Here is a 9,706-nt window from a genome sequence, read left to right as displayed (position 1 = left end):
GAGTGGTGGTGTTGGGTTGGTGTCGATGATCTCGGAGGTGTAATTGATTCTATGATAAGCAGGGCCGCTCTGTGCCGGCTGCTCGCCCCTCCGGGCTGGCTCAGCCCTGCGGACAACGAGGGGTTAACCATCTCCTCACACAAAGCCGGGACGCGGCTCCTTTAAGGCTTCCCCCGCCCTTCTCCAGCCGCGCTTCCGGGTGCGGCACGTCACGTGGGCGGCGCCGTGCGGAAGCGGCGGGGGGGGGCGGTGGTAGGTGCCGGGAGGGGGGGGAGGAAGGTACCACCCGCCGCGGGGCGGGGGGAGCAGCACCCCAAAGGGGCGGGGCCCCCACAGGGGCGCGGTCTCCAGTGAGGGGCGTGACCTCAGCGCTCGATGGGCGGGGGCCCGTGTGGGCGTGGCTCCCTGAAGTGCGCGTGCAATTGTGGGGCGTGCCCCGCCCTGAGGGCGGGGCCTATGTAAGAGGCGGGGTTTCCTCAGGGGCGGGGCTCCGCCGAGGGCCAGAAGATGGCGCCGCCCAGTCGCGGCCGGGCCCGTCGCCCCTGGAGGTTCCCGGCTGGGGTTTCCCCGGCTTGAGAGACCTTCGGGGCGGTTGTCCCGGCAGCTCCGGTGCCTCGGTTCCGGCGGAGATGGACCAGCGCCTGGCTGAGCTGGTGGAGGAGCTCACCACCTCGGGGGAGCCGCGCCTGGAGCCTGGCAGGATGAAGGAGCTGAAGAAGATCTGCAAGTACGGCCGGAGGGAGGGACAGAACCGGGCCCCGCTCGTTGTCCCCAGGCCGGCAGTCCCGGGCAGAGCCGTCCCGAACGCTGTTCCTGGGGCCTGCTCTGGGGACTGGGTGCTGCCGTCACAGAAGCTGCTTCGTTAAAATGTTAAATAAATTGCTTCCCCAAACTTACGTTTTTATGTGATGAGCCTCGTTTTAAATATTTCTCCCTCCTTTTTCTTCGTTTTCTCCGTGCTCAGGTCGTCGGAGGAGCACATCAGCCTCGCCTACCACCTGCTGGTGACGCGGCTGCAGGAGGAGCACGCCGAGATGCGCTTCTCCGCCTTCCAGGTGGTGCAGGAGCTGTTCGCCAGGTCCCACCAGTTCAGGACGCTGCTCATCGCCAACTTCCAGGAGTTCCTGGAGCTCACGGTGGGGATAGACCACGAGCAGCCGCTTCCCCCGCCCAAGGAGGTGGCGCAGAAGCTGCGGAAAGCAGCCATCAGGGCAGTGCAAGACTGGCACGAGAAATACGGGGAGGCCTACAAGCAGCTTTCCCTGGGGTATCACTTCCTAAAGCAGAACAAGAAGGTACTCTGCGCTTTTACCCCTCTCTGTGGTAGTAGGTGATGATCACCAGGAGATGTTCAAAGCAAGGAAACCGATAAATGTAAAAAAAAAAAAAAGCTGTAGGAGACTTCCTGTTGATCATGGTTTTTGGAAAACAAGCCCCAGGCTTTCTGTTCATCTTGCAGTACTGTCGGTTTTAGAAACCCCAGTCTCGTACTCACAGCTGTGCTCTGCCTTTTTCAGGGTACAGGTTTTGCTCACCAGCTGGCTTTCACCCACTGATTCCTGACTGGAGCCCCAAGGTTTATCCCTTTTGGAAAGGGCAATAATGGTCATGCCTTGGGCTGAGGAGAAACAGCTGTTAACTCCCTGTATGCCAGTTTAAACTAGCCTGATTTCTGTACTGAGCTGCCCAGTTCTGGGTCCCCTTTGCTGTACGACTCTGCAAGTGTACATGGCTGCCACTCTCAGCTGCAGTGTTACTGTGCCAGAAAAAAGGTTTTATGAAAGAGAAATTCCTTGTAAACCTTAGCTTTTAGATGTCACTTCAAGTTACTGTGGTTGGAACATTCTACTGCTTTAGTCTGTCTTCTGAGGTCCAACAGTGAAATTTGGAACACTGTTCTAGCAGTCATACTACCTACAATGATAATAACAGGCTTTCAGTACTGATTTTCTTAGTCTTCAGAAAGACAGATTCAGATTCCTAACAGTAGATAAGAAACCATTGTGATACATGATATATTTCTCTTCTGGTTCCATAGTAAGCTAATGGTGTTCCCTACTGAATGGTGCTGTGCTGGTTTTTTATACAGATTTTGGCATCTGCTCATAAAAGATTATTATTTTTGAATTATCCTTTTTTATCTTGTATAAGAAAGGAAGAAAACTAAATGACAGTGACAAGGAGAAGTGCAAGTCTGAGGCAAGGGGGTTTTAACATGTAATGCAGTTCCACCCAGTTGAACACAAGTGACCAACAGCTGTGCTGAAGTTTGGCAGGTGTGTCTGTGCTCTTGTGGGCAGTGGCTGCTCCCCAGTAACAACTGGGGGATCCCTTTTCAGCTGTTGATACAGGCTGTTCTGTTTTCTGGAGCAGCTGGATTTGAGTTCCTCTACAAACATTAATATCCACTGAAGTAGTCTCAGGTAGTTTGGTAACTCTTGTGTTTAAAGAATTTATATGAGCCAGCTGGCTTTTTGCCAGCTTAATTCTTGAAGTGTGAGAAGCAACCAAAAGTTTTGAGGAGGCATTTGCTACATGTTTCTAGTAAAATCAATCAGCTATTGAGTTTTACTGGTTTGGCACAGTAGTATGGGGCAATTTGAGTGGAGTGTTAGCTCTGTGTGTGGTTCCTGGTTGGGTTTTGGTTGGCTTTTTCATAATGATCAACAAAATCACTTCATCAACAGTCCGAAGATGATAGCTGCTGCTCTTTCAGGGAGTAAAGCTAGACAGCTCACCAGACTTTTAATGTTAGTAGGTCAGGAGTAGTAATTACCAAGCAGGTGCCTCTGTAAGTGTTTGACTTTAAGAGCAAATAATGGTTCAGCATACCTGAAAGTAATTGTTTTCAAACTCTTGTCTCAAAGTTAAGAAGAAAGGAAAAAAAAAAATCACACATTTCCAAATGTTTGTATATTTGGGCACATGACTCATATTGTAGTATCCTTGTATCTGAGGAATGCATGGATGGAATTACAGAACAAGATTTCAAGCAGATCCACACAGAGTATAGTCCTGCTGTGTTCCAGTATTTTCACAGAAGTTGCAGGAATTGTCCCAGCCTGCTGCTTAGCATCCTTTCAGTCGAGCAGTTTTTTGCTCCTCATACATCTAGTTCCACAGTTGCAGACCAGCAATAAAAAACTTCATGGTCCTTTTGGTACCGAGAATGGGAAAGAATGGGCAAGTGACTCCACTGTAGGTGCTCTGGCATGAGGCAGAAGTTGTGCTTTGGGAAGCTGGAGCTGTGTCTGGTTTTTTATGCAGTCCAGTCTGACTGCCAGCAATTGATGGCTGTAGTTCCTGGGTTCTGTATCTTTCTTCTGCTTTTGTGGGCAGCGTTGCTCTATGGGTGGACCTGTTTCTTCCAGTTGTGTATGGGGAACTATGCAAACCTGTAAGAAAGTCTGATCCTGAAAACCAAGAAAGCTCACTCCACGTGATGCAATAGGTTGTGAAACCAAATCTTTTCCAGTGACAGTTTGGCAAACTACCCCCTACCGCCATTCTGCCTGCCCACTCCCTGCTAAAAGAACCCAGCTTGGTGAGCATGGTATTTCCTAAACTGCTGGAGACCCTGCATGCCAGTTTCTCAGACAGCTGTTAGATAAGAACATTTGTGTGACTCCAAAACTTTGCTGTAGGTTGTCGAGAGCCACTACTGGATGTTGCCATGCTTGATCATCTAGCAGTGGCAAGAATGACAAACCTTCAGTGAGTGTTTGTGATGGAGAAATTGCACCAGAGAGTCTGTGGGCTGCAGAATCAGCAAAGTGGAGGCTTGCTCAGCACTCAGCATTGTCTGTCTAGCAGTTCATAAAAGTTATGTGGTAGCAATCAAAGGAATTTCTGTGCTTTTTAATAGGGTTTCCGTGTACATTAATGCAATCAAGCCTCCCTTCTTTAAAACAGGAGTGATTTTTTTTGCGTTTTCAATCCTTTCTAAGACCAAACTAAAAAAAAAACAAACCCAAAATATTGTGAATATTTTAAGAAACAGCATTTTGAGTTGTTCAGATTAATGTTTATAATTCAGCCGTAAGGAAGTGAGACTGAATGTTTTTTCCCTCAATATCAAAATCCAACAACGTAATCGTAAAATCACAAATTTGGTCTTTCTTTGTAAATTTGAAGGCCTTCTCTTTTACTTTCCTTTCTTACAAAGTTCTTTTGTAAGTTATATGTATATACTGGTTGTTATTGTGCTTACAAATCTTCCTAAATTTCCTGGTAGACCTGGTGTGATGTTTTCATGGAATCGTAGTATCTACCCTGCATAGTCTCTTCCTGCTCATTCTCCCTAACTCCTTGTCTCCAGTGCTGTGGCAGAAGTCTCCCAAAGCCCAGTTTGTTCCTGCCTTCTGGATGTGAAAATCTAAGGGGTTTGTTTTTCTACCTTATGATTTTCTTTTGAGAGCCATTGATTCTCAACAGTTCTTTATTAATAGGAGTAAAAACTCTATTCACAATTGCTGTAGTTACTGATTCAAGGGAGAGAAGAGATAAAAGGAAATGCTGCTGAGCTTCTGGCTGATTGCTGATGTTACAGGATTTTTCACCACAGATAAGGATCTTAGGAAATGGATTTTCTATATATTTCTTACAGGGAATGTTACACTTTTTTCTTAATTTCCTCCTTAGGTGGATTTTCAGGATGTGCATGCCAGAACCGTGGCTGAAAGGAGGAGAGAAGAGGAGAAGCAAAAACGACTGGAGAATATTTACAAAGAAAAAGTCAAAAGAACTGAAAAAGAAATGGAAGGTTGGTTGCTTTGGTTCTTTCAATACATTTCTGGTTTGGTTTTTTTGTTTGTTTTAAAACAACGTTTTTTAAGCTTATATAAAATAAATTCTGAGAGTATAGCTATCCAGATAATAGCTGACCACAGAAAGCAGGAATACTGCATTTGTAGGAGCTCAACCCTCCCTCTCTCTCACCTAAAGAATGTCAGGGGAAAGAAGTGACTGTTGTGTGAGTCCATTAGGAAGAGATGGGAAAGAATGAAAATGTTACCAGGCAAAGATCTGGTCTCTAATTCAGTAAAGTGTGAGTGCATCACCTCAGGTAAACGAATCATGAGATTTAGTTTTTTGAGCTAGTGACCTAATTTCTGTTAGGCACAGACTTCCCACTGCCTTGCTGGCTGATGGCATTACTTACATTACTTATATATACAGTCATTGTATTCCAGAAATGCAGGCAATGGTCTGCACAGGAATCCTGGATGCAGTGTGGGATAACTGTGAAAAGTGTCACAGTGCAGCTAGAAAACATAACAGGGGCCTGAGTCTCTGAGGAATATGTGCATAGCAGACACATTTCTGTCACCCCAAAGAGCAACAGGGATAGTAAATGTATTATGCTGCAGTTATAAAGGGTTATTTAATTAAATTACTTTGGTGTATGTAATGCTTGCAATTCTGCCTGCATTTATTTTGCATGCTGGAAATGTTTTCATGCACAAGAGTGGAATTTTAAAAAGATTTAACTTTCTTAAAATAGTTTGTATCAGTAGCATCTCTTTGAGCATTAACATACGTTCATGGCTATTCCTACACACAGCTATAAAATTCATGATTATAAAATGAATACCCACCAACATCATTAAGAATATCTCATTGAACCTTCTTTTCCTTCAAATTCTATGAAGCACTTGAGTCATCTTTACATACTGAAATTTTTTGAGAGGATAAGGAAAGGAGGAGCTCTGATTCTACATGACTGGCTCAGGAAATTCTAGATTTCCTGCATAGGTGTTGTCACTTTTATGAGGACAGTTTCTGCAGAAGAGGAAGGTCTGTATGACTCAGTCATCGCTGCATAAATGGATTCCCCATTTGACAGTCATATTTGTTTTGTACCTCTGTGTCTGCTCTGCAGGCATTAATGTTTTACTGTATCTAACAATTTTATAAAACAATTGTGTCTTGATAGAAATGTCCCAGGAGATTGCTGATACACTGACAGAGATGGAAAACTGTTTCCAGCTTTTGATGCCAGATCCTTTCAATTTTGGGGTGAACGACATTGACCTGGAACTCCGCAAACCCACGTCTGCTAATGAGGCCACACCTGCATCCTCCTTGTCTTCCCGGGTGGAAGTTAACCCATCCTATTTGGGGTGCATGGATGATGAACAGCCATGCTGCAGCAAGGACATTCCTCCTGTTTCTCAGTGTGTTACAAGTGATAGAAGCAAAGAGGGAGATGAGAAGCCGGAGCAAAAAGAGCTGGATGGAGACACGTGCTCGGACATTCAGTACAGTGGCCCTGCTCTCGATGATGATGATTACCACACTTTTGTTAGGAACCATGGGCTTATTTCACATAAATATACTCTAGACCTTGAAGTCTCCACAGGTACCTGCAAAAGCTTTTGACATATAGCTGGAGGCAGCCTTTCTCTGAAGTGTTTTGTGCTTGTGGTTTTCTGTTACTTAAATGCTGGGGTTACTCAACACTATTTTGCTTTGAGATTCCTGGACACCACTTTGATTTTTTTAAACTTATTTTTTATTTTTCTCTAGTAACTGTTCTTAGTTTTGGGTGTCCTTGTGTGTGATTAGCAGATTTTGTTAATTACTTTCTAAGGCTGAACTTCTGTAGTAGTTGTTGCAAGCCCATTTTAGCACTTCATAGTATCTATAATGAATCTCTTGTGTTTAAAAAAATCTGTTTATTGAATACAGTTTTCTTTCTCTTTGTAATCCACCTCTTTCTCTCTTTAGCTGGGGAATAAGCTGCTAGTTTAAAAATCTTTAAACTGAGTGTTTCTGAAACTTTTTTCATGCAAGGAAGTAAGTAGTTTTGCTAGCAAGTGATTACACCTTTTTTTGTATAACTTTGGTAGTGTGAATTACCTGTAGAGAAATCAGGATGGTTTGTGTTTTGGAAGTCTCTTACAATTTCTGTCCTAAGGGAATTCCATGTAGAGACAGTAAGGGTGATATCTGCTTCTCCGTTTGCTGACAACAGTGAGTGAAAAGTATAATTTTTACTTGGATAATGGCACACTTGGCTGCTTTGGCAACCAGGTCCCTGTTACTACCAGGGTAGGGATTATTTTGGATTGAATATTAAGTGGTACAATAAGGCCCAGTTCATTTGACCTTGGGACAAGATGTAATGTAAATAGCAGAACTGTACTTCTCTGTGGTTTATTTGGGGATTCCATAGTAATGATGGAATGCTGGACTGAACACTTTTCCTATTTTCCTCAGATTTTTTGAATGTGTGGATAGTAATAGAATAATTAATACCAAACAGAGAAGCATTCTGATGTTTGTAACTTTCCCTGAAGTGATCAAATGTCTTAGAAAGAATAATTTGCCTTCTTTAGCTCCTGTAGTGAAGACACCATAAATGTACTCTAAGTAACTCTTTTCCCCTGTTTTGAGCAGATATAAAAGTGCAAGAGAATGAAGATAATACTGCCATCATCAACAGTGTCATGGATGCTCACAAACTTCTCAGAAATAAGTTCTGGCCGTCTGTGCAGTCCTGGATTCAGGTGGGATAAAGAAATAATTATTTTTTCTTCATTATTTAATAAAAAGATGGTGAAACAAGGACTGAGATACATTAAAGCTTGAGGGAGAGTGAGCCAAATGGAAATAAAGATTGTAGAAGCAAACAATTAGAGAAGATTTCCATTTCAGTACGGGTGGACTAAAGGAGACTGCAGAAGCTATGTAGCTTGTCTGATAGCTCTCAGCCATGAGTGTGGTACCTCTAGGCAATTCTTTGTTTTTTTGGGTTTTGTTTTGTTCTGGGTTTTTTTGGGGGGTTTTTTTGTTTGTTTTGTTTTGTTTTGTTTTTTTTAAGATAGGTAAAACTTGGTTTCTTTGCAAAGTCTTGAAGTAAAACGCAGCTTATTTTTGTTAGACATCTCTCTGTCGGGTTAGCAGTGTATCATGGAGCCTCCTGTGTGGAATTTTGCCAACTGAAGGTCACTCTCAGAAGATGTTTGTAATAGCTATTCAATCTTTGGCTTCACTATTAGGTTTTATAGTCTAGATAGAAAAAGAATTGGCTTCACTAATTGTCACTTGTAAAACAAAGGAATTTTTGACATCGTTGTTTCATTATGAAGGAAAACTGGTAATTTTTTTTTTTTGCTGAGACTTCTAGAAGAGAATAAGAATGTTGTTTCCTTGGTTTGCAGCTTCTTACCAGAGCAGGAATCAATGATGATCGGCTAAGATGTGCCATTGAAGTCAAGAATAAATTGGAGACTGCTATGAAGAAATACAAGGAAATGAATATTTCCTTTAAAGCAAGAAAAAGAAAAGTGGTGAGTTTCTTAAAATTCTCTTTTACTAGAGAGGACCATTAGTAAAGCTTTGCTTGTATGCAGAAAAATGCTCTTTCTCTTAAGCCCTAACCTGGGAAACTTTTCAACACAAGTTTTATTGTAAAGTACACTAATTCAGCAGATTATAGCTTCCCTCAAGGAGCTGTAAACACTTGTATAATATTTCAGGGGCCTGATTAATAGACCAGAACTTTTTAAAACATCCCTGTTGTTTAGGATAGAGAAGCAGGTAAGTGTATATTTTATTTGCTTTTAGTTGCTTTATGTGTAACACTGTTAAGTCCTCAGCTTCTTTTGTGCATATTTCTCAGTAGACGCTGTGCTGCTCATGTTTTTTCACAGCTTGCTAAACTCTGGGAGTCTCTCAGTTCAGGAAAGTAGTTTCTCTGCTTTGTAGCATTTACTCCGTACTAAGCATGTAATGTGATTAGGGTTATCATAGGAAAATTTGGAGCATCAAACTATTTCACAGAGATTAACTACCTGTGGCAGTTCTTCTGAACTAGGTAGACTTTGTGAATAAACAGAGGCTGAAATATCAAATACACTATTCAGATCCAAAAAGTAGCCTGTGGCCAGTTTATGTAGATAAACAGCAGAGCTGCATGATACTGATTTCTGTTGGCTGTATGAAATGAAATAACTGTGTGGCTTGACATGAAAATAAGTGCTGTGGGTCAGAGTCCAAACTAGAATCTGGTTTGGATTTACTGGATTGTAAGAATTTGATCTGGACTTGAGCTAAATCGTGTAGCCTCATTTAGCCGTGACTGAGTGTTGTAGACTTTGCCTTCATTGTACAAATGAAGCTAAATCAAGATTAATCTGGTTCATCATCTTAACACCTCCTGATGTGCCACACCAGTCAAAAATGCCAACTCTGAATGAAAAGTACTGAAAGACTATCTTGTCAGAGTCTTTTGTCTCCAGTGAAATATGTGTGCTACCTTTATGCAACCAGCTATGAAGGAATCCAGACATCTGCTGTCATTTCTGCCATTTGCTTGACAGGACTTCATTCGCTGCACCTCTGCATGGAATATTGGTTGCTATATTTCTTGTAAGATATAAAAGACATTCCAGCCTTGATTTTCGTGTATGTGTGTGAATGTGTACATGTGTGTGTTAAGAATGATAATTGTTATCACTTAGGAAAGTGACCAATGCTATCTGTGTGCTTATGTAACATGTTTAGAACTAATACCTATATTAATTTGAAAGCTAATAAAATCCATTGCTAAAAGGCCAAAAGGTAGGAAGCACGTTGTGCTCACAATACTTTCAAAATGAAGCAATGCAGGCTGAGTTAATTTAAAAAAACAATATATAAATATTCCTAGGTTTTCTCTCCAGTGGGAAATACCCAAAAATAGTGTTAGTGCTGAGTTATT

The 9,706-nt window shown here is 42.4% G+C and overlaps 1 protein-coding gene across 1 annotated transcript in view; it reads left to right on the top strand.

Moving 5' to 3' along the window:
• Positions 1 to 481: 481 nt before the first annotated feature.
• Positions 482 to 9,706, top strand: part of UVSSA (UV stimulated scaffold protein A) — a 44,325-nt gene continuing 35,100 nt past the window's right edge. The window contains exons 1-6 of the mRNA XM_066185319.1: positions 482 to 727; positions 965 to 1,295; positions 4,642 to 4,762; positions 5,936 to 6,361; positions 7,402 to 7,511; positions 8,166 to 8,294. Coding sequence (XP_066041416.1) covers positions 630 to 727; positions 965 to 1,295; positions 4,642 to 4,762; positions 5,936 to 6,361; positions 7,402 to 7,511; positions 8,166 to 8,294 — 1,215 coding nt within the window. The 5' untranslated portion in view covers positions 482 to 629. The remainder of the gene's footprint in view (positions 728 to 964; positions 1,296 to 4,641; positions 4,763 to 5,935; positions 6,362 to 7,401; positions 7,512 to 8,165; positions 8,295 to 9,706) is intronic.

Source organism: Chamaea fasciata, unplaced genomic scaffold, assembly GCF_029207755.1.
Source record: "Chamaea fasciata isolate MVZ Bird 193981 ecotype frontalis unplaced genomic scaffold, bChaFas1.0.hap1 SCAF_6, whole genome shotgun sequence".
NCBI classification, from domain to species: Eukaryota; Metazoa; Chordata; class Aves; order Passeriformes; family Sylviidae; genus Chamaea; species Chamaea fasciata.
This window is presented reverse-complemented; position numbering and strand designations above follow the sequence as displayed.